The sequence below is a fragment of the Salarias fasciatus genome, chromosome 6 (genome assembly GCF_902148845.1).
Source record: "Salarias fasciatus chromosome 6, fSalaFa1.1, whole genome shotgun sequence".
Taxonomy (NCBI): Eukaryota; Metazoa; Chordata; class Actinopteri; order Blenniiformes; family Blenniidae; genus Salarias; species Salarias fasciatus.
Window position 1 is genome coordinate 15,681,075 of NC_043750.1, and position 21,869 is coordinate 15,702,943.

Below are 21,869 nucleotides of genomic sequence, written 5' to 3' on the forward strand. Positions count from 1 at the left end.
CAGATTTCTATTATTTTTCCCCATTTTTATCTTGTTTTTCCCATTTTTTTTCTCTTGATATGGCATTTCATTGGACCTTAGGATCAAACTCACATCAGTTATGGTGTCACACAAGGTCAGGGCAGCAAACAGCATATTCACCTGTCAATAGCATCAGCTGGAGCAGTTCGGTGCTCGTTTTTTTTTTTAATTGAATAAAATTAATGAAATGAAATTATTGTTCTTTTTAAACAGAGGAAAAAGTAATCTGGTCCCCAGATGTATCATTGCTGCCCCCCCCCCCCCCCCCCGAAGCCCTCTCATCCCAGCACCCCTATCAAAATATACTTTGTTCTGAGATTTAAAAGCTACAGCCCAGCGAGTTCCCAAGAAGCTGCCAAATGCTACCTGTCAGTGCATTATATTGATTTAGGCCACTAATAATGAAATGGAGAAGTGACTTGGCAGCTTCTTCATAATTCATCGCTTCATTTATAAACAAAATGAAAAGATGACAATGGTGTTTTTGAGCCAAGGGCTGTAAATTGTTTAGTATTATTAGACGCCTGCAGTCCTGAATGCTTTACACCATAATCCTGTATTTCACAACAATTTCTGAAAAAAAACAAAAATCTTGCAGGATAATCATTTCCTTTTGAAAGTCACTGTGTGTTTTATTCATTTAAATGTTTAGAAAAGAAAGAAAATACAGTGTTTTCACAGTTCTCTCTGTATTTTATGCTTAGTGTGTTATCACACAGCTGCATGTGTCCACACAGATGGCACAAGCAGCGAGTGAGACGATAACAGACAAGGATGAAATGTGTGATCAAAAGGGTCTGTATTGGCTATAGCGATAAAGTGAAATTGAATGTTCCACATTTTTCAGAGAACCAGCTGGAAATCCCTCCAGGATCTGGAAGAATGCTTGAAATCCAGCAGAAAAACTGCAGGTATGGACTCGCTGTGGTGTTTGCCTTTGTGTTCGGTAAACTGTCATCCTGCTGGTTTTGATTAATTCACCACCAGTAATAGGAAATTAAACCCTTCTTTGCCTCAACAACATGACTCCAAGGTAAAGTGCCTCCGTGCAGCCTATTAAATCATAAGTGGAGCTGATTTGGCAGAAGCAACAACAGAGGGCCTTTTAGAGATGTGGTTGAAGGCATCCTGAGCGGAAACCATGTGAAACATTCACCGTGTGAGACATCTGCTGCGGAGCATTAGCTATTTACATGTATACAGTTCTGGAAGCTGATATGCTACAGGCTACATGTACTTATTAATGTCACAAAATACCTTACTTACAAGGTAAGTCTCAGCAAAAATGTAGACATGCAGACAGAAAACCAGGGTAAAGAGATGAAGGAGCCATTTGTAAAAACAAAATACCAAACTTTATCCATTGCTCAAACACTCATTCTTAGGTAAAACTACACACTTTGTCAAAAGTATCACCTCTAAAGAGGCTAAACATGAAGCCCACCATAAATAAAATAATTATAAATAAGCTCATGGGAGTAAAATTCGACTCACACATTAAGACTTACATCAAGCTTTGTTCACTTGAGACAATAACATGAATGCAGTTCTTGTCAGGCTGCATTTTGAAGCAGTTATCCACGCTTTGGTCACCAATTGGCTCTATTATCCCAATGCACTTCTTGTCCCGCCATATTTTTCTGATCTGCTGCACCTTTACGACCCTGCATGTGGTCTCAGGTGAGCTGATCAGCTACTCCTGGTGGAGAATCAAACAATCTGCCACTGTGCATCAGACAGGCCCCTTCTCTATCTCTTCTTAAATCAGGTCACCTCTGCTCCTTGGCTTTTAATACCATTTAAGACGCTGAGAATATTGTGTGAGCTGCTTGTTTCATGTTTCATTTCAATTTCTGGAATCCACTTTGATTGGATTGATGGCTCAGTTGCTATTTCGCTTGGCTCTTGTTTACCGGAGGATGAGGAATGCGTGATTAATATAGACTAACTCAGTCCTTCTGTCCACAACAGAAGATTTCTCATGGTGACATCAAGAATATGTATTTTTACTTTTTTTTTTTTAAAGCATCTGCAGCCTTAAATAAGGTCATTTCAAAGTTCAAGGTGACTTTATTGGTACCCACAGGTAGATTTGTCCTTTCTGCATGTTTGTAGTGTAACCCATGCTGCTAATTGGCTACTTCATCCTAAATAAATCACTTTCTGAATCCCTCTGCCAATAACAAAATAGTTGCTCTATGGTTAAATTTGAAGTTAAACACATCCTCACTCCAATAACACAACTGAATTCAATTCATTTTGATTGAAATCTCCAAAACAAATCTATTTTTTAAATGTAAAAATGAAAAACATGAGCATTTGTGGTCAAATAAAGTAAATAGCTGTCAGATAAAAAGCAAATACATAAAAACTACAGAGCAGCAACAACAGCATTTGCGCTGCGTTCGATCTACGAGCACCTCAGAAGCGCGATAACAGTTACACCTGTTTTTATACTCACATCCTCCGGGGGCAGCTTTCTGGTTCACTGTGCACACATAAGGGTGGCATCAATCTTTACATCTCGGCTTCAGCAGAGAAAGTGAATCAAGTTTATGTTGTTGACAGCTGTGCCTCTGCTCTGGGTGATGATTGCTAATATTTTAGGGGCCCAGTGACCTCTGGGAACTGCACTGTCCACCAAAATCTATTTCATGTTGGCGTGGAGTGAAGGCCCTCCAGATAAATCTCTTCATTTATCGACTAGATGACCTTTATTCTGGCACCAACCAAAAAGTGCACTAAAACAGAGCAAATCACTGTTCTTACTGATTGGTCCAGAACTTTTAGCGGTTGTAATGAACCCAGCAGCCTGTAGAGATCACTGGAAGAGTCTGTAATATTCAAATATCCACTTTTGGCTCACCTTCAGAATGTTGCGATTATGTATGCAAGCAAACAGGTGATTTGTTGCTCGTTAATCTGTCTTATTGCACAGTGTGAAGCATCTGTCACGTGGCTAACAGCATACATCCATCACTCCAAAGACAGCAGGCAGGGGCTGCCATGATGAACAAGACAGGCCTGTGCAAATGCTGACTGCGTGAGAAGCATGTGGGTAAAAGATGGGTGTTCTTATCAGCGCCACCTTTTCCGGTGATTTGCTGAATATTATGGACATTAACTGTAGAGCACGTCGACGCTTTGACAGTCTGCAGCGCCGTCTCAGACGAGAATTACTGTAGGAAGTCCGTATGTGGGCTATTTTTGGAGCTCTGCATTACCGCAGGATCCTATGTAGAGAGTTCGGAGATTGAAAGAAACAGCGTGACGAGATTAGGGATTTAGGTACGAGAGGAGGCATTTAGGAGCGACGCTCTGCGGGCTCAGTGCAGGTTACGGTTGTATTTCAGGTGTGAGATGGAGGATATTTGAGCTTCCCCATCATGTCCTCTCTGTGATGTGTGAACTTAATCCCTGGATCTGCTTTGAATGGACACAATGGTGTTTTGATAGGCGTTGACATCAATAGCTTCAGCAATTTGAAATTCCCTTTTATCCCCCCTGCCCCAGGAGGAGAGTCGAGAGCTATCAGTCTGAAGGTCAGACTGTTTAGTGGAGGAAAAGCTCTGAGTGATGAGTTCTGGGTGTTAAAGCGTTATTGAGAATATTTTCAATTTTGATTTTGCTCACAGAAGGAAAACCTTTGAAGTTTTAGACTATGTGTGTGAGTGTATTTTTGAACAGTTTGTCACAGCTGTGTAGACAGAATTACATTTTTGCTCTAATTTGAGTTGTTTATCTTTTTATGTTAAAAAAAAAAAAAAATGATGCATGTCTCTGTCCTCTGGGAGATGATTTAGCCGCTATCTAATCCAAACGTGCTCCGCTCACATTACATGTCAGATTTTGCATCAGCCATGCAGGGAGTTAAAAATATGCTAATGAAACAAGAAAAATACTGCTCAGGCCCCCCTCTCTGCTTACATGTTCGTGTAGTAACTGTGTCAAACTTTCAACTCCCCTCCCTCACACCATCTGGCATCTCTGGAGGAAGCAGAGTCAATTATTCCTGCCAACTTTCCATCCGCACAAGCGACGTAGCTCTGGGGATGCTTGTGTCAATCTGCCGGCCAGCCAATTTGGTTCAGTCCGAAACCTCCGGACAACTATTGGACGGACTGACATGAAATCGCGCCAGTTTCCTGGCGGTCTAAAGAGCTCACTACATTGATTTGAGCGACCTCCTTATGTTTCCTGTAACCCCACGGCAGTTTGACATTTGTGGTTCAGATGTTGGATGAATTCTTATTAGATTTTGGTAAAGACGAGGCGGCTTGAGGGCAAATTTATCTGTGGACATGATTGAATTACAAAACCAGCAATCAATGGGCAACTTGCTATTTTCTCTTGCTATTATAATAATTGTGAGCTTTGGCAAGTTACACAGCAAGGTTGGAAAACATGATCAAATTGCATGCATGCTGATTTTGGAGAACAGCGTATCCAGAGTGGAACGCTTTCCTGCATACTGTAAAAAAAAAGAAAAAAAGAACTCTTGGCAAATAAAAACAATAATTACCAGTTCCAGGGAGTGTCCAGCTACTAGTTTTCACAAGTATGTATTTTCAACATTTCACGGTCCGCTTCAGTGTGTGGAGCTGGCTCAGAGGGCGTGAGGGTATATTAAGTTTCAGATCCTATTCCTGGCTAAAGAAAGTCTGCTGCAGTTGGAAATGACCTCCAGCGATCGATGCCTTTACTTTTTCTCAATGACTGTCTCCCTCTGAAGTTTGCCGTTCACACACAGCTTTGTTGTTTTCTCTTTGAATACAGAGAAGCCAGGTTTTTATGTTATTCAGACAATAATAGGAAAGATAGGATTATGACTTTTACTAGAGATATATCTGTGAAATTGCAAGGCGTCCAAATAAGTTTATGCTTGCTTTACAAGCTGTTCAGCTGAATAAATTTGGTAATTTCTTCTTCATTTGTTTGGATTATTTTTAGCTGATTTTCCCTTATAAACAACCTGAAAAGCTTAATATTTCTTTGAAATAATGGTCCTGATCAGGAAATCAAGTGGTGTGATCAATGGCTCTGTGCAGATACGAGAGCTGGACTCTGAAGAGAGGCTGAACATGATGAAGACGCTGATTTCAACAGCAGGTTGTAGTGGCACATGAAGACAGGAAGAACGAAAATTCATAAGTAATGTCTTCAGGAGGAATATCCAGATAGACTGATTATGTCAACCAAGGCCCAAGGACTGAAAAAAGAAGGGATGAGAAGAATGGACAATATCAGGATATGGACCGACACAACCACAGCTGTCGTCCACTGGTTTGACATAAATCAGATGATGCTGACAGCGTGCTCAAGGGCTCCGACATTTGAGTGAATAAGTGAAAGATCCAGTGGCCTTTTGAAGCGACAGCTCCAGATGATAATGATGCAATGTAGCTTCCTGATGTCTAACTAAACAAACTCCGGCCGACAAACATGTTGTATCAACTGAAATTCAACAACACGTGAGCGTTGTGTGTGCGACAGAGACCAGTGCTGACCTCAGATGGCCAGGAAAGTTAACGTTAATGCGAGCTCACGCTGATATGCGCAGAGATGTTTTTGTCTTTTAAGCGTTCGAGTTTAAGTGAAGCTAATGATCCGTCTGTTTACAGTGTATCGACCGGGTGGAAGTTATTTTGGAGAGAAATGTGGGAAATGAGGTCTGAGTATGAGCATGTTTTCCATTAAAAACAGGGCAGGAGGGGGAGGAGGAGGAGGAGGACTGAGAGCATGGTGATTTAGAGCTGTGTCAGCAGGAAGACGTCGTCTGGCTCTCCAGAGACGGCGCTACTGCGAAGCTTTACGACTCTTCATGGAGAAATTACGACGTTTCACAAAGAGATTATCATTATGAGCAAATCTTTAAAAGTGATGAAGGGTTGCAGGCTCGTATTCCTTGTGTTCTATCTGTCTGTCTCATTGTGTTTCCGCATTTCCTGACTGTGTTTAACTATTTATTTGTGCTCGTCATGCCGGATGCCCTTGAATCTCTCCCTCTCTGTTTTGCATGCTCAAAGAAATATGTAGGAGCGTCTCTTTCATTTTCTCCCCGAAATGCAAGGCTCTCGGAGTCGCATCTTTCTGTGTGTGTGTGTGTGTGTGGGCGTGTAGGAGCACTTTCAAAGGACTGCTCACCCTCTAAAGCGGGCTAAAGTGGGGTGAATTTACAGGAAGCTCTGCAGCATCGCTTTATCTTTCACCTTCTCCGCTCCCCTCTGCCGTAACCTTTCTGGTGAGAAAATGCCATGTCAATAAAAGCTTTTTAACATGAGCAAAAATCAATGTGCTCCGATTGCACCTTTTTTCGAGCGTGCCTCTCGAACAAATGAGCATTTCTGCTTCAGCGCGCAAGATGTTTGACGTGTTCCAAAAGGTCCCAGCAAAATTTCCATCATTTTACCTGCTGTGCCTTAAAATCGAATTAAAATATGCTTGACTTCTGAGACGTGAACACTTCACTGTTTAAGGCATTTTATCGGTCACAACTCCCGCCATCAACTTTTATTGTTCTGAAAGAGAAAACAGGCTTGCAGGCAGGGCTGCAATAAAAATGCACAATAAAAGCGTATCATAAAAACAACACAAATACAAGCAAACACATTAACATAAAAGCTCAATAAAAAGCAGGATGAACAGATGTATTATATGCTTACTGTGAATCCATTATTTAAAATGATCGATTCTTAAAAATGTTTTATTGTATTTCTGTTTCATGTCAGAGACACAGCCTGTTTGTTGTAAACACACAATGTTCTAGTCTTTGCTGAATCTATGCTATATTTTCATAATCTGTTTTCAAACTCAAGGCATGGTTTATGTTTGACATTTATATCCTGTTGCATTCTGTTCGAGAGTTACTGGTAGATGTTGCTTGAATCAGGTTCTTGGAGCATTTTCAAGATTTTAATGACATTGTCTTTGATAAACGTATCCAGGTGTTTTGAGAGCTTACTGGTAGGTTGAGGGGAATCTGGAAGGGGATCTTCATCTTTGTCGCTCACGTCATTTTCTCACTTTCTCATTCTCTTCTTCCTGCTGCATCTTCCTGCTGCATCTTTCTAATACAACCTTGAAATACTTTGAAGTGGCAGGACACTCACCCGCTATGAAAAACACACTTAATCCTTCCAACTGCGATGAGACGGATAAACTGCTTTGATAACAAGTGGGAACGGCCATCAGTGGAGACAACAATAGACCTAAGCCCGGTCTTTAATCAGATTGATATCAAGAGAGCACAGTTAGAATTTCAAGAGGATGAGAACATCAAAAATGCCTTCATGAGTTTGAGTTTAGTGACTTATGTCTCAGTCCAGTAACATAAAGGTTACTATTAAGTTTAAATAATAATTTAAGGGCTTTAAAAAATCTTAATGCAGCGCTATCAGTAAATCAGAAAGTCATACTAAACATTTCTTTAGATTCCTAGAGTCATTCCAACTTAAATTTGAGTGAACTGTCTTATTTCTTGCATGTTAGGAGGGTAAATGAGATTCACAACCATGCGGTGAGAATGCTGCCTTGCTGTGGATTTCAGAAGGAATTTATAGCTCTCCCTCTGTGTGTGTTTGTGTTGTTATGACCGTGTTATTTACAAAGCTCTTTAAGTATTTACTGACCGAAGAGCTCCTTAACACATGAGCTTTCCCGTCCCTGTTTGTCTTTCTGGTTTGTAAATGGGGTTCATATTTCCACAGCTGACTGAAGATGCCATGTCACGACTGAAGGGTTTGAACAGCAAGATTGAATTTGTACTTATGTGCAGTTTAAACATTGAAGATACACAAACGGAGATTAATAGAATTTAAGAGATGTGACCTTCACTGGGATAAAGTGGAAATGGGAGATTAATGGATGGTGTTTCAAGCGAAAAACACTGCCGATTAATGGTGAAATAGCTCTTTATCATCACAAATGCTTTGCTTGTTTAGGGTATTGATGGCTGTTGGAAATAAGTCACTGGATAATACTGTCTGATAATTTTAACATTTCGGTGAAAAGTTAAAAGTTTTGCTTTGAATAAGACTCTTCCCATCATTTAGTAGACGCAGATTAACTCAGCAGAGTTAATTATAATAATTTTTGGCAGACATTACTATGATCAGGCGTCAGTGGGAGCTATCAAATCATTATGATTTAATTAACATTTTATCTTCTATCTCCAGACTCTTCTGATGCACGCACACAATCCTTTATGCTCCTCTGTTATTGGATAATTTTATTCAGCTTCTTACCCACCGAATGCAAGCTCAGAGCTCCCCTGTGCTAAAACAAGAGGCAGCGAGGCCCAGTTACATGTTGACAAGCCAGCCTGTCAACGTCCTCCAAATGACCCTCGCTTCCCTCCTCCCAGCAATTATCCCACCTGCCGCTTATTAATGCTGAGTCACTCTGTCCAACAAGACCTCATGCCCGTTTCCACTCTAATTCTCATCACTTTTTCATCCTACCATGTGCCATTGATCTTGCAATTTACACACTGTTGGCACTTTTCATCCAGTAATATGCAGCACAAAGTGCTTTTACAACAGAAGCTCAGCCGTCCACTGTGGACACAGAGGAAATGCTGGAATTTCAAAAAGAAAAGGATGTATAAGCTTTAAGCCTTTATTACAAAAAAATGTTGATAAATATCATGGAATATAAACACACAGACCAAAAAAAGATGTTATTCAATGTTCAAATGTATGTATGAGGTCAGACAGAGATAGCAAGTAAAAGCAGTAATAAATGGCATTTAAGATATTGAGGATCCATGAGACACAAACAGAAAAAAGGTGCAAGACCATTTAAGGCTTTAAAAACAATTGAAAGAACCATAACAGCGAGTCAAAGTGGTGGTTTGTAAAGCAGTGTAATGTAAACCTTCCTTCTGGTCCTCGTCAGCTGAAGAACATTTGAATTTTGGCATAATTAAAGGTGTGAAATGCTATTTTGGCGAGACCAGAAAGCAGAGCATTGCAATAATCAGTATGACGGGGATGTAAAAGCATACATCGGCATACATTCCTGTTGGGCAGGAGAGAGAAATTATCACACTCTGGCTCTTGTTCTTGAGATGATAAAAATACATTTTTACAGCTTGTTTAATGTGTGGAATAAAATTAAGCACAGAGTCAAAAGAGGCCCTGGGTTACGACTTGCTCAAATGGATTAATATCTAGTTTTAACAAGTGTTTCTTCCTCTAAGCCTCAGGACTAATAACTAATTCTTCTGTCTTGTCCTGTTTGAGTTGTAAAAACTTACCTGACATGCAGGATTTCATATTTAACTTAAGGTTAAAAAAAAAGGTCCTGTTTTGGCATTAGACATGGAAATATGCAACTATGTAGCTTATTTAAAAAAAAAAAAAAATCTTTTGAAAAATCAGGTAAATTTATGTCCCTAAATTTGTCATGTATAAAGAGTAACAGTCAACGTCAGATTCAAATAACCAACTTTATTAATCCTAGATTTTTTTTTTTTAACTGAAAGTCTAAAAGCATTTTATAGTGTTTTCCTCCAGCGATATGTTTTCAAGTTAAGTTATGGCAGTAAAAATCTATATCTGTTGGTTTTGAGGCCTGTGACAACAGTAAAAACAACAAAATGATCAAAGGCGGTCACAGAAGTCTGCAGCCACTCACATCTCGTGCTTTCTCATTTTGTCCTCTGTCTCTTTTTTCCTCATAGTTTTTAAAAGTGGCCCAAACAAAACATAGACACGCCACTTTCAAGCAGTCACACTAATTGAGGAATTGATCTGGAACTGATCATCTGTCGACTGCCTGACAAAGTACTTTAACATGATATCTTGCAGGCTTTAATTGGTTTTAGTTTGTGGCTATAAAGGAGCTGTAAAATATGTGGGCACTGATAATATTCTGTGACCACCTTTAATTTCCCCCCTTTTCTCATCTCTAATTCAATCTCGTGCTCTGTCCATCCCCATCCTTTTCAATCGCTGCATTTCTGCTGTCTCATAGATTTATGGATTAATGCCGGGTGGGGGGCAAGGTGACCTTCCTCCTCAGTCCAAGCAATCTAACAGCCTGCTCGACAGAGCACCAAGTAATCTAGAAGGCTCAAATTGTGTTTCAGACGCAGTTTTATTTCCTTCATATCAGGAGCAGAAGGAGCATGAAAATACTTTAGCAGCTCAGCGAGGGTGCTCATAACGGTGTGTGCCGGGATGTTAAATATTTTTCTCTTATATTGAAAATAGACTGTAAGACTGAACACACGAGCTTGTGTTCATTATGTTAGAGAGTTGTGCAAGATGCTTAATGTACCACAAAAATAAGAAAAAACTGGAAGAACACAACCATTTTGAAGATCAAAATACAAAATACAGTCAGGCAGCATGTATACAGTATACAGTTGATGGAGCACAGGAAGTAAGCAGACCAGGCGATGCTATTGATGTGAGATGGGAATGATAGCGTCCTGTCGAGGATTATTCCCAGTATGAATAATCATCACTTCCAGAGGCAGCAACAGGCCAAAAAACCCTCTGGATGTTTTATTGTAGAATCCTTAACAATATTGACTTTCTGATTGCTGGCCAATATGAAGAAAATCAGGTCTCTTTCATTGCATTTTAAACTGAGACTGAAGTTAAAATGACGTATTTTAAATAGATCAATATGTCGCTAAAGATGCTTTATGAGTTTACAGAATACTTTTTAAGTAAAGAAATGTTCAATGGAAAGCTGTTCTACTGAAGCTCCTTTGAAGAAAACAAACTTGAAAATGGGATAATAGCTCGCCTGTGAAAAATAATTGACCAATAAGTTATAATGGTCATGTTGTTTCATTTTGTACAGAGACCTAACCTCAAAGTAAAACAATGTGTTGTGCTTTTATGGGTGACTATAGATTAGAACTATTCCTCGGGCAGACATAGAAGCAGTTTCATTGTTTTTGTGTAACTTTCAGTGAGAAAGCAAATAAGAACATTTTTCAAACTGTCCAGACAAACAAACACGACTATATGGCTCCTGTTTTCAGAGCACAGAGAGTTCTTGATCACCCTGCTGAACTGTTTCTTGACCAACATTAGCTCCCAGAGCACAAAGTCTCTGACCTCCACATCAGGTTCCTTCATTCTTCTTATAAATATTTCACATTATTCTCATAAACTCTCACGTTGTCAGGAGAAATGTCAAAATATAATAACAATATGGTCTTGTACCCACTTTAATTGACATGTCAGTTGTTTCTGACATTTAACAGCAACTCTTTCAAAGCATTTAGAACATGTACAACCTCAAATAATTCATCACAGAATTGAAGGGCTGTCAGTACCAACATTTCAGCCTCTCTCTCTCTGTTTTCTAGCTTTGCTCTCTCAATGCTCTGACACACTCCTCATTTCTATGGGAGCGGTGGGCTGTGATTGGCTTGTGGCTGCAGGGCAGAGTAAATTATTAAGGCCTGCTCTTTATTTGGCCGTAAATGCTCTCTCTCTCTCTCCCTTTCCATTTCTCTCTCCCATGTGTTTTCTATTTCCTCTCCTCCCTCAACACTCTGGCCATTTAGGAAGAGAGTGAACAGGAAGGGAAGACAGTGCAGAGCACAGAGGGTAAAAAACAGAGAGGGAAAATAACACCAAGACAAATGTGGTTTGTAGTGATGGACAGAAATGGGAGGAAATGTCAGTAGGGAGATTGGAAAAAGAGCTATGGAGCATTAGCGAGCGAGGGGACGAGTGACAAACACAGAGCATTGACAAATTGCACAGCAAGCACTTTGCAATTCTGTACACCTGCCACCTGCCCTGCATTAACACCTGAAAGCCTCATGTGAGTACACACACACACACACACACACACATACACACACACCTGCTCTGCACCTGATGACGGAGACTATACACTTTGTGTATCTGTGTGCATTTGATTGCAAACTAAATGAAAAGTGGGAACACTTCAGCGCTGCCGTCATTAAAGTGCTGTTAAACAAAGAGTTGAAGGAAAACAGAGGAGAGGGGAGACTGAGAGAAAGAGAGAGAGGGAGGGAGGGGATAGAAAGAAAAAATAGAGTTGTTTTCATTTCTATCAATAATTCAAGATGTGTATTATCTCCTATTGTGTGCAGCTGCAAACTTCATGCCTCAGCGATTTTAACAGCAGCAAACACCCCACTCGACTCGCGCCGCCGTGCCCACACAAACACAAACAGCTGAATTAGAACTCATTTGTGTCATTTTGCAGACTAACATTATGTTAATATAAGATTCTTTTTTTTTTGTTGAGAAATTCTTATGGCACAAAAGTTTTACTGTTCTACTTTATGTGGTAATGTCTTTTGATTCTGACTGCATCGACAAAATGCAACACTGCTGTTCCATAAAAGATAATGGCACCATCTTTTTGTGCTACTTGATTCTGTGTTAATCCTCTGACATTTCCCCCTCCTCTACACAAGTGAAACAGGTTTTATTAAAGTTTTACATGCATTGTAATATATTTCGTTTTTATTCCTCAAATTGGGTCTGCTGTAAAAGAGTTTACGAGTATAAACTTAACCTCATTGTTTTAGTATTACTGCGTATTAATTGCTTTGGCTGACATTATCCCATCTCAAAAACTTAAAATAGAAAATACTGACACTGAATACTGAAATAGTAGAGAGTGAGTATTATACTTTGGGATAAAGACAGTTGTGAAATTGTTATTGCTCTTTCCTCACAGTGGAAATATCCCTGATTTAAATGCAGTCGGGGGTCCTCCGAAATGTAGTTTGCATATTCTCCCCATGTGTGTGTGGGTTTTTGAGTTTCTTCCCGGTTAGTTTGTTTGAGGTTATTTGATGACGCTAAATTGGCCACAGGCGGATGAACAGGTGCAATGGGCCCAGGGAACACCTTCCTTATGTCCACTTCTAGTTAACGTTAGTGGGATTAATGGGAAGTTGGTTGTGGCTTTTATGTGGCTAACATATTGACTGATCAATCCAGTTCGCCACCAATAAAGTTGCAGCCAATGGAAACAAATCTGTGATATATTGGAGGGTCATACAACCTTACAACAGCTTGTAAACTTCAAATTTTTTTTCAGTTGCTGTTCAATGGAGTGTTTAAGCAGGAACACACACCAGGGCCAAATGTCTGGCACATATTGATCGCTGCCTGCACTATCAAAATCTACACACATGGCCGTGCAGTTAGACTCAACATGGAGTTTGATTAGATTGCATGGGAGCTGGAAGCCATTGTTTTTCAACCACAGCTGCCTTCATCCTCCTCCTCCTCCTCCTCCGCCGCCTGAATCCGCTAAGCAGATGCACCACTCAACAAACGTGGTTAAATTTTGCAGTTAGCTTTTCCCCTCCCTCCTTTCTGCTCCCTCCATCTTCTCAAGCAATTAGGGAACCAGAACTGGCAAGCCAGACCTCACCCATTATGACTGCGTGCACGCGTACGTGCGCGCGTGTCCAGGTGATGTGCGCCAAGGCAAAGATGGAACAAGCCACATTTCCCTCCCTCGGTAACAGGCATGGATCAAAGTAATTGGCCACTTTGGTTCACACTTGGTCAGTCCGAAGCCTCGTGTGTGTGTATTGTTGGATTTTAATTCCCAGCCTCCCAGATGTGGTAGAAAACTGCCTCCTTACTATCCACATGATTTTAGCTCCTCACACTTTTCCTCCTTGCATTTGCGTTAATAAAACATGGCAGTGAAAGTGTGTCAGAGAGAGAGAGAGAGAGAGCTGAATGGAAGGTTCTGCTCCGATACAACATTCGATACAGTGTGTGTCTCCGCATGCTCTCTGTGCACGTGTCACTCTGTGTCATTTTAAAGCGCAGATGTAATTGTAGGTTGTCTGGGTGTTTTGATCTTTGCCTCCTGTGCTCCCATGTCTCAGATCACAAAGACATTCAGTCGCGTTCCCCCGCTGCCTGTCTTTCTCGCTTTTACTCCCACTCTTTACAATCTACTGTATGTGCACTGAAGCCCCTCTATTAGTCATGCACATGAGACACACATAATTAATGCTGGCTTTTCTCACAGAGTTATTCCAGCTCTTGAAGGGCGGGGGACAGAAAATGAATCAGAGTGCGAGGCTAATAGACGGGAGAGAAGCAGAAGGGGACCTCAGTAAATGGACAGAGGATGGATTTTTGCAGGCAGCGATCAAAAGATGTGCAGGAAAATAGAAGGAGGCATTGGAGACAAGGAGGGGGGAGGTCACATTGAATCCTCTGCATTTACTTTGGTGTATGTACATTATTGGATAACACGGAAATGTGAGTATGAAAGAGAGGAGGAGAAAGTGAGGGAGGAGCAGCAAAGTGAGCCGTTCATTCTTTCATCTCTCCTGTTAGTTACTTATCAGAAAACTGGGACAACATAGTCCATCTGGAGCTAAAACACACTCTTCCTGAATGCAAATGGAGTCCAATACACACACATACACGGACCACAGAGAGTGCTGTCCTTGATCTGTGCGGTTCTGCTATTGACTGATGTGATGGAGGATAAGAGGGAAATTACCAACTGAAGGTGGTCTGCATTTTATTTAAAACACACACACACGCACACACACACACACACACACACACACACACACACACACACACACACACACACACAAACACGTACACACACACACACTCCTTCTCTCTCTGCCTACTTACTGTACAGTCACCATGTTGTACTCTAGTACTTTTAAGGACACTTCCTGCAAGAAGCATCCCTTCATTTCTAACTTTAAAGTCAATCTCCATTAATTTAACACACTAATGGTTGTTTACAGATGTTGTTTGCAGAGTAATCTAATTTCTTTAAATGTTAAACCAGTGATGTCATCAACTCCATTTGCCCAGATAATAAATAAAACAAGAAAATAATCTCTAATTTTTTTGATAAAAAGGCAAAATTGAAAAAAATTACATTGTGAATTAAAACGATCCTACTGCCACAGAAATATCTGTTGTTTGTCAATACTAACCCATTAAAACCAGTAATTTTCCCTCCAGTGCCGAATACAGCTTCAATACATTTTAAATGGTATCGTTGTAGGGATCTCCACTCTGTGAATTGCAACATGATCTGCAGAAATTCATGTGGGAGAAAGTGATATCGCAACACATGCAGCTAAGGGAGAGGCATATAAACAGTGCAAGTCATCCTAAAGGGATACACGCAGGTCTTATTTGGGTTAAGGTGACAATGATCCAGAACATCTTATATTAGAGATGAAATTACAGTAATAGCATTGTTTCTCTCAACAGAATGAAATTGTATGACTAGATTTGATCAACAACTTAATCTTAACTTACAAAGACAATCTGTGTAAATTTCAAGAATGCACTACATTTGCATGACTGAAAATTATTATTATATCCTCGATTTAATGAGGTAAAAGCCTCGTTGAGAAACAAAGTCTCTTTTTCAAGCAGGACCTGGCATGGCGGCAGCAGGCAGTTACAACAAATGCCATCCATTTTCTATTTGCACTGTTTCCATTGTGATGATGCTGAAGGTGCTTTGCTATTTTGGAAATAGCTTAAAGAGGCCTGAGAATGAAGTTAACCATCTTCTTATTTTCACAGTGCGCACATTCTCAGATACCGAGTTTCCTTTCATATTGTTTATTTTACCTTTGGTCAGTGGGAAATTAATTTCCTACTCAATAAAAATAATCATAATACTGCCACCACATCAATTTAATTGCGATCTCTCTCTCTCTCTCTCTCACCCTCACTCTCTCTCTCTGTCTATCTTCACATACTCCCCAACACACATATACACACACAAACACACACACTGGGCGGGGTTGATGTGGCATTGTGGAGAGGTAATTATTTGCTTGGCCGGTCTGAGCCTGCTTTGAGTCTCAAGGACGGAGTCGCCTGCAAATACAGTTGGAGCTGACGCTTTGTGTGTGTGTGTGTGTGTGTGTGTGTGTGTGTGTGTGTGTGTGTGTGTGTGTGTGTGTGTGTGTGTGTGTGATGAAAAGGCCGTGATTTGAATGAAAGTACACTCTTGTGTTTTTATGTGCATGCATGCAGAATGTATAGTGGCTATATGGGGATATATGGTTTATATTATTCTGAGTGTGTTTGTTTGTGTGGAGACCTTTGAGCACAACTCATGATGTGTGTGTGTCTTTGAGCTTATATAGAGCAGTGACTTCAACACTGTCCCTGTAGGTCCACACCTCAGGGAATATGCAGGAAAGTCCCATCATTACAAACACACACACACACACACACACACACACACACACACACACACACACACACACACACGACGCATACTCATGCATTTTCATGTGTGTCACAGTGTAATAGCAGAGATGTGGGACAGAAAATGAGGTTGGGAAGAAAAGCAGAGAGAGTGTGTGGGAGGTAGGGAGAAAGTAAAGGAAGGTATTCAAAAATCCTATAAAGTGTGAAAGAAAGCAGAGAGAAAAGAGGGCGAGAGATTGAGAGAGATTGGGAGAAGGCCATCTGAGGGGGAACATCAGCCATGACAGATGAGCTGATCATCACAGCCAGGCCAGACAGATAATGTTTCACTTTCTGGTCCCATAAAAGTCGGTTTACGACAGCTTTTCCCAGATGGCTGCTACCATTTTTTATTTGGCTGTGTATTTGTATTTACGTGAGTGTAAACATGTGCAGCGGAATGCTCATACAGTGCAAGATGGGCATAAACGGGCTGCCTTTTGCTTCTGTGCTTGTTGTCGTGAGCGGGCATGCCTACATGTGTGAATACACATAAACAGCATGGTTATTAAGTGAGACGTGTGTGGAAGGGATTTAGTTAGTGCGTGTCATCTCCCTTGTGTGTGGGTGTGTGTGTGTACGTATGTGCCTATGTGTGTGTGCATGTGTATGTGTATGCCTTAACGTTGGTAAAGCCGTAAAGTTGTAGCAGTGAGTTTTTGAGTGATAGCCTTGGACTACCACAGCCAGGAGACCAATAACTGCAGGCAGCTCAAGGAGGCTCCTGCCAAGTGACCCATGATTAGATCGAAATGTAGCAGACTTGAGCTGAATGGCCCGTCATTCCTCAGCTTCATTTCCCCTCAGAGCCCCATTCCCAGCATCCCCCAGTAACAAGATGGCATTTCCATAGTGAGTGTTGGAAACAGATTGGTTACCCTCTGTGTCTCCAGCTTTTTTTCTTTCTTTACAGCTGTATGTATGGCTCAGTAAGAGTTCAATGTTTACTGTGTGGGCATTTAAAAAGCAGGATTATAAAGCAATCCAGATAACTGTTTAATACCTGAGCTTTTAAGCATAAAAGCATTTGAATGAAATGTGAAATCCATTTTTCGTCTCCCAAAACACGAGTTGATGTTATTATCCAGCATCAAGGAATGTGGCCAATGTGATACTGATGCAGAATTTATTCTCAGACAAGAAATAGGGAAGTAAATCAATAAGCAACCTGGGGAAACACATTAATAATGTAGCCACCATTAAAAATGGAACCGGACAAACATCCATCTATCCAAACGGTCTGTTTAATGCTTTCTGTTGTCGACCTTGTTCAGGTATGCACGGTGTAAACATTCAGACAATTAGGCTCGAAGCAAAATACGCTGACACATGGTCACCCTGAAAGTTATTATAGTCATGAGGCTTGTATGTAATAAAGACACGAAGGAAGATGAATATAATTCACACAATAAGGAGAAGTCAAAGCAAGCATTTTGAATTGATACATTGATTAGTTACAAATAGACTAACTCGCAACTCCGATTTCAATTGAGGATGGGTAAATGTGGGGTACACCTTGGACCTGTCACCATGCCACACAGGACAAACACAGAAGCAGACACACACTCACTTTCCCAACTATAGGTGATTAGAATCATAAATTAACCTGAAATGCATGTTTTTGGACTGTGGGAGGAAATTACAGTATCAGAAGAAAAAACCACTCTTGCACATAAAAATCTTCACCAGGAAGTTAAACATACCGTAATTGAAATGTGATTTATGAGCTGAGTTTGAATTATTCATAAAGGTTTCCTTCTATGTGGTCTTTTGACCCGATGTTCATTTTTTTCTTTGTTTCTAAAGGTCGTCAGCTGTCTCGCATACATTTTTTGCAAGAACTTATTTGCAAATTTAAGTCGACCACTCAGTCAGTTTTAAACAGTCAGGACATTTCATGAATTGATTTTCATTGTATGGGTTTTCTTGATTACTCTTACTGTCCGTTGCTCAATTGTAAGTTGATATAGTGATTGGAAACATTACCACAGCAGCTGAAAAACATTACAGCTCCACTGAGTCATCAATGTTTTCCAGCCTGGAGCTGAGAAAGCAGCATTTGTGACAGGAGCTGAGGTTAAAACTGTTGAGTATTGGTTACGATAACATTACTTTGAACAGAAGTAAGTGGGTGGAAACTTCATTGGATGGTTGACCATTCAATCAAGCGTATTAGGAGGAAGTTTTCAGACCACCATGTGGAATTGGGTATTTTCTCTCTCAAAAGTGATTGAGGAATTTAATAAAATATCTAGTTCAGCTGCTTAAATATGTGTTCATGTTTCACAAGGAGTCAACATGTTCTTGCTTTCTCGCTGTCGCTCCTCTGAGGCTTTGTTATTTTTTGTCGTAACATAGCTGGTGTTTGCTTTCATGCTTCCTCACAGCCCTGACTCGTGTGTGTATCTGTGTGTGTATTGACTTGGTTGTATTGATCTGATAGAGCAGCAGGGTGGTCCCACAGTTAGTCATCAGTGCATCCTGAAACTGAAGGAAACCTCTGTCTCTCAGAATCTGGCAAACACACTAAAAGTTAAATTGGTTGTATGCAGCTGCTTCTCTCAGCCATTTAGTCTAGGGAAAAATGAGTTTCTAGGTCTAGCTGTTTCTCTGCTGGGCTAATTTATGAGTAACACATTTCCCATCTCTGTAATTCACAAATTGACCTGGGATGATTGACCTATTGATTTTCTCTGGAGTGGGGCTCCTAAAGCATCGCTCCTCTCCCGTTTGCAGGACTTCAACCACACCACGCTGCGTTCCAGCGCCGTGGCCCATCCTGTGGTCGTCCTGGGGTTTCGGGAGAAAGTGGAGAAGGTTCAGGCTGGCTGGTCTGCTGGGTGCCCCAGGCGTCTGGATGGGATGGCTCCCACAGGACCCACGCTCACTGATCATTACAGTATATGAATAGCTGCTGCATTGCAGATGGAGGGAATGGAAAGAAAGGTGGATGGGAAGGAAGAGTAGTAATGAATGGGAAAGAGTAATGGCTTGTGGAGAGATGGCGGGGAAAGAGGAATAAGATGTAAAACAAGCCTAGGGAACTGTGTGTGTGTGCGTACGTGTGTGTGCATGCCTGCTTGTGCATGAAAAAATACAATATATAATAGTGGGTGGTATTCAAGTGAAATTTCCTTTTCAAGGACACTCAGGTCCTCAACCATAGTGATTCAAAGCAATGCTGGTTACTTTCTGCTTTTAGCGTCTACTCAAAAAAATAAAAAAAAATAAAAAAACCAAATGGGGATGACAATTTGCAGCACGTAAATTGTAGATAAGATGAGTAAATACAAAGAGAACGGCGCTGAAAGAACAGAATGTAAGTTAAATGAAGGTGATGTATTACAATTCTTCATGTTGTCTTAGCATCAATTAATTAATATTCATTAAGAGGCTTGTTTTACCAGTATTTTGTAGGTAAATTGTGAAAATGTGACAGTTCATGTAGTCTTGAATATGAAATTTACAACCGACATCAGAGGAAGACCTAAAATTATGACGGAATCAGACAAAGTTTGACAAGTTTACCTCAAGGCTGTTAAACGGGAGAACTCAGTCAGTCAAATAGGTGATCACAGATTGTGGTACTATAGCATGCAATAAGATACAGCACAGAGTAATACAGCATATAATGTGGCACAATATGACATGATGATACATCACGCTGTTCAACACATGATGCAATATGATACACTGTAACATGTGATGCTGTAGGGCACTAACCAGTTTGTTACAATTTAATACAAAACATTGTGATACAAGATAAATGTGATTTGATGCAATATGAACAATTTAATTAGTTCTGATCTAATACAATGCAATATGCAATATAATGATGATGGTATGATACAATTTGTTTTGGTATTATATAGTTCAAGACAAATTGATACATTTCAACTTGAAGCAGTAAGTTTATTTAGTTATCCAATGAATTTATTTATTGATACATTTTGAAAAATTTAAATTTTACCAATAGATGGTTATTTATTCATTTATAATTCATTTACATTATTCTAAACAACAAATATCATTCACTTGGTTGTGGTTTAAATTGGCTTTTGTACTGATTTTTCAACAGGTGGCCACTGAGGCAGCACCTCACATGTCTTATTTAATTTTAGTCATATTGTGATTGTATCATGTGTCATTGGGTCAATTTTGTGGAGGTTTACGTTCAGATTTGGTTGTTGTGTATACATGTAACCATGTGTAAGGCATTTGTCTGGAAATATCTGGGCTTATTGTGCCTAATATACGAGATAGATGTTGTATGTTTTGTAAAACTGTGCAGTTTTATTTTGTCACATTTGGCTTAGTTAGTAGTTGTTTGTATTTGGTACATTGTAATACTTACTCTTTTAGTCGAGTCACTTCTCTGTGAAATTTCTAAATACATTTTAGATTTGATTTTATCAAATCAATATGTTTTGTATCAGTTTTAGTTTGTATCCTTGATATTTTGTAAATATTTTGTATCGCAAGTTGTTTGTTTCATGTCATTTCATGATGACGTTTTGCCTCATTTGGTCATTTCAGCATTTTTTTAACAGTGGTTTGTGTTCAGCTTTTTAATTTTGTAGATTACTTCCATGTTTTCAGTGTACTTACTTGGTATCTCTATGAATTATAGTCAAGCTGGGGTCATGTCTTCTCAAATATTTTAGTGTCAAATTGGTTAATTTTTAAAATAGTGAATTTGTTTTTTTTCTTTCTATTTTTGGTCATGTGGTGGCATTTAGTCTCATTTAGACAGTTTTCCCTGATAACTTGTGTTTAATTCAGTACATTGTGCACCACTTTTTAAATATCACTTTTCATTTTAACACTTTTTCTTACTTTTTTGTGGTAACATGCAGTTGTTTTATGACATGTTCTGTGTTTCATTCTGTATTTCTTGGATCACTATCCCTGCCTCTTCTGGCCCATGCCTTTGGCCATCATGTCTGCTAATACACTGTAGCAGAGCCAGAGTGGGGGCAAGGGGGTGGTCGTTTCATGTGATGTGTTCATATTTACTCGTAAATAAATATTTGAATGTGCCTTGTGTTGCTCTCAACTATAAGAGACCGCTGAGTCTATTTTTTTTCTAATATACGTGAATTCCAAAAGATATAGCTAGCTGTGTCGATATCTATCTGAATTGATTGTGTAATTTTGGATCAGCTGTTTTCTTTTTATATTTAAGTTGTATCAAAGATGGTACAGATTTAGCCAGTGAGTTTTTAATCTGTCTTCAGCACCATGGACAGCGGCTGCTCTGAGATTGACGCCTGTGGGCTGCATTTGCCTGTGTGCGCGCTTATGTGTATTTGTTCTACAAGTTTGTGAACTGGTTTGTGACTTTATTCTGCTTTCTGAGGCATATAGCTTTGCTTGGCTCAATAAAAGTGAGCATTAGTGTGTTGTTTGACGGTAGCATGAGGTATTGTTTGAATGGTAAAATTACTATCGTCGAGAATGCTCCGCCCCCTCTGTACCAAGACCCACTCTTCCTCTGCTCTTCAGTAAATCCAGTCTCCCTCCCCGTTGCCACAGTGTCAAATTGGTTAATTTTTAAAATAGTGAATTTTGAATCAGACTTGTGATTTTACTTTCCACTTTAGCCACTTTGTCTTTCTATTT

At 40.0% G+C, this 21,869-nt stretch overlaps 1 protein-coding gene across 1 annotated transcript in view; it reads left to right on the plus strand.

The window, feature by feature from the left end:
- klhl5 (kelch-like family member 5) overlaps window positions 1-21,869 on the plus strand; it is a 52,476-nt gene that overhangs the window by 1,394 nt on the left and 29,213 nt on the right. The window contains exon 2 of the mRNA XM_030095120.1: window positions 869-932. Coding sequence (XP_029950980.1) covers window positions 904-932 — 29 coding nt within the window. The 5' untranslated portion in view covers window positions 869-903. The remainder of the gene's footprint in view (window positions 1-868; window positions 933-21,869) is intronic.